The 3406-nt window shown below is 37.9% G+C and overlaps 1 protein-coding gene across 1 annotated transcript; it reads left to right on the forward strand.

Annotated features, from left to right (window-relative positions):
- Positions 1-1535: 1535 nt before the first annotated feature.
- On the forward strand, positions 1536-3057 carry LOC124461908. The gene is made up of 2 exons (XM_047013324.1): positions 1536-2069; positions 2389-3057. The coding sequence occupies exons 1-2, from the start codon at positions 1589-1591 to the stop codon at positions 3003-3005; spliced, it is 1098 nt and encodes a 365-aa protein (XP_046869280.1). The 5' UTR covers positions 1536-1588; the 3' UTR covers positions 3006-3057.
- The last annotated feature ends 349 nt before the right edge of the window (positions 3058-3406 follow it).

Genomic DNA, 3406 nt, shown 5'->3' on the forward strand with positions numbered 1-3406 from the left:
TTGCGGGAGAATTCTCTCGCGTGTGGCTCGGAAACGGAGCCCTTTTAATGGACGAAGCGAAATGATTACAAAACAAGTTTGTATGGATTCGTAAGTAACGATGGGAGTACGTATAAAACAAAACACGGATGTATAGGGCATAAAGAAAATACGTTTTTATATAAATCTGGATCTGGATATATATATGATTTATAAATATGGACGGATATATACATAAAATATATATGTATTTATTTATAAATATTGGCGGATATATAAATATGGGCCCGATAGTGCTGGAAAAAATATATATGTATTTATTTATATATAAAATTCTCGAGTGTGTTTGTGTTTGTTACAAAACTACTCCGAAACGGCTCTACAGATTCTCACGAAATTTTTTATGCAGATCGTATAGGACTGAGAATAGGCCAACATCTATTTTTTATACCCAAATAATAACGAGCTCACGATTAAAACTGACTAACTGTGCTGGATATCTGAACTACCCTGTGTTTTATACGAGTGAAATTAGACACACGGCCTACTTGATAAGAGATGAGATTCAACAAAAATAATTTAAATCTTCCAATCGAAACAGGCCGTGAAAAACCATATACAACGTTGAGACTTTCTAGATTTCAGTAAGATGATGTACACTGTTGAGTTCACACGGCTTCGCTTGGGGATTTCCGTATACAAAAATTTAATTTTCCAGTTTTTTTTTCGGAACAAACAGTTGAAATTTTCTTTTAAATTCAGGACAAGCGTTCTGTTGCTGTCGCCGAGTGTGGTTCGGTGGAAGGCGCGCACAAGAATTGTGCGTCTCGAGTTCAGTCGTTGTTACAACTCGAGTGCGACCGAACTCGCTGCGCTAATTATTGATCAAGAAAATAATACACGTTATACACCAATCAGTTTTCCAACTTGATTTATTACAACAATGCCACGAGCACGCAGGGGGGCTAATTTGAGTCGTCAAACAAACAGATCTAGAGGCATGCAAGATAGAAGAGCAATAAGATCAGATGCAGAAAGGCAACAAAGTAATGCAGATGTCCGTGTAAGAATGGCGCAGCTACGTGCATCACAATTACAAGAGGTACGAGATGAGCGAAACCAACAAAGACAATTGGAACGAAGAGAATCGCGCAGATTCGTAGCCAACAGACGTAGAGGGATTGACCAACATCAACAAGTACTTCGAGCATTTACATCACATTCATTTCTTCGACTAGCATTTCAGTATGAGCCTGATGTTGAATATTACGCTCATTCCAAAGTGGTAATTGGTACATTGGACAAGGAATGCCCGCACTGTCAAGCCCTTAAATTTAAAAATGAGCCAATTGGGATGTGTTGCTCATCAGGAAAAGTGAAACTTCCAGAAATTGAAACACCGCCGGAACCATTGCACGGCCTCCTTATTGGTACTGATCCAAATTCTTCGCTGTTCTTGCGTTCAATTCGGCAATTCAATTCATGTTTTCAAATGACATCGTTCGGAGCAACGGAAATAGTTAAAAATACTGCTGCAAATGGTCAACAATTTAATTCCACATTCAAAATCAAAAGCCAAATTTACCACAAAGTCGGCTCATTACTACCAATGCCAAACGAACCTTATAAATTTTTACAAATTTACTTTATGGGTGGCGAGGACTCTGAACGGGCACTCGCCAATCGCGTGAATACACGTTGCAACTATAATCACCTCAATTCACCATTTGCAACGCGCATTGTCAGCGAGCTGGACGCTCTGTTAAATGAGCACAACGAATTGTTGAAATTATTCAAATCACATATGCATAAGCTTCAAAGTGACAATCACGCTATTTTCATCAATCCTGATAGAACACCAGCTGGAGGGCATATACGTCGATTCAACGCACCTGTTGTTGACGACGTGGCTGGAATCATGGTTGGCGACCATACAGCTACGCGACAAATCGTGATTCGAAGAAGAAATAATTCTCTTCAGTCCATTCCTGATACCCATCGTTTATATGATGCTCTCCAATATCCACTCATTTTTTGGAAGGGACAAGACGGATATTGCATAAACCTTAAGCAACGAGATCCGGTAACAGGTAATTCATTTATTAAGAATATGAAAACTCTTCAATTAATACATGGATATCTATTTTTTATACCCAAGCTTTAAGAGTAGTAAAAGATTTTGCTCAACCTTTTGCCATCCATCTAAATTACTTTTACATTGAATGTTTTCGTAGTATGCCAGCTTTCGTTTTTCATTTATAAATCACTCAAATGTATAATGCTTAACAAATAGACTGTAATTTATACTTAACTGCAACTCAGCAATAGAGTTAAATAGAATTTAACATAGTAATAAGACGTTCAACATATCCAAAGACATCTACTTCAAGGGTTTAACTTGAATTTCAGCAATAAAATTACCAACCGCAATTTTAATTTTTCAAAAGCGGGCACAGCGAAGCGTGGCAGGGCATGTGAACATGCGCGTTCAAACGCTTCAGGATCCATCCGCCGAAACTTTTTCGAAACAGCTATTAGATATTGGCAATGGGAAAGTTGCCGTACATGAAAATACTGGATCAATAAAATTACCAACCGGTTTTTGCACGATCGTCCACTCGCAAGATGTTCTCATCGACTGTATATTTCCCGATGTACACACACAATATATAAATCTTGAGTGGCTGGCAGAAAGAGCCATTTTAGCAGCGAAAAATGTGGACGTTCATGGATTAAATTTCAAGATACAACAATTGTTGCCAACAGACTCTGTGTCATACAAATCTGTTAATACAGTTTGCAATACTATCGAAGCTGTAAATTACCCAGTAGAATTTTTGAATTCCTTGAATTTGCCAGGCATGCCACCGCACCACTTACAATTGAAAGTAGGATCTCCGGTGATTTTGCTCCGTAATTTGAACCCACCACGGCTGTGCAATGGCACACGATTGGTTATTAAAAAATTAATGAAGAACGTGATTGAGGCCACCATTTTAAATGGCAAGTTTCAAGCTAAAAGGTAACACGAAATTCTTTGACTGTTAGGCGTTACGAAGTTCGCCGGGTTTGCTAGTTTATTTATAAATATGGGCGGATATAAATATATATGTCCGCACAATAATGGCCGGAAAGAATTATATATAATTTATAAATATGGACGGATATATATGTGGGCAAAATAATGACCGGAAGAAATTATATGTATCTTTATTTATAAATATGGACGGGTATATAATTAGGCGAAAAAAAGGAATCGGAAATAATTTGATTTGAATTTGGCGCGCTTGAGCCGCCTATCGATATCACGACTCGACTCACGTGTCACCACTACTCCGAAAACAGCTGTCGGCCGCTGCTTATATATGTGGTTTTTGGTTTTGTTGTTTAATTATGTTAATAATTTTTTTTGTAGTTGTGCGGAGAA

This window comes from Drosophila willistoni, unplaced genomic scaffold (genome assembly GCF_018902025.1).
Source record: "Drosophila willistoni isolate 14030-0811.24 unplaced genomic scaffold, UCI_dwil_1.1 Seg729, whole genome shotgun sequence".
Classification (NCBI taxonomy): Eukaryota; Metazoa; Arthropoda; class Insecta; order Diptera; family Drosophilidae; genus Drosophila; species Drosophila willistoni.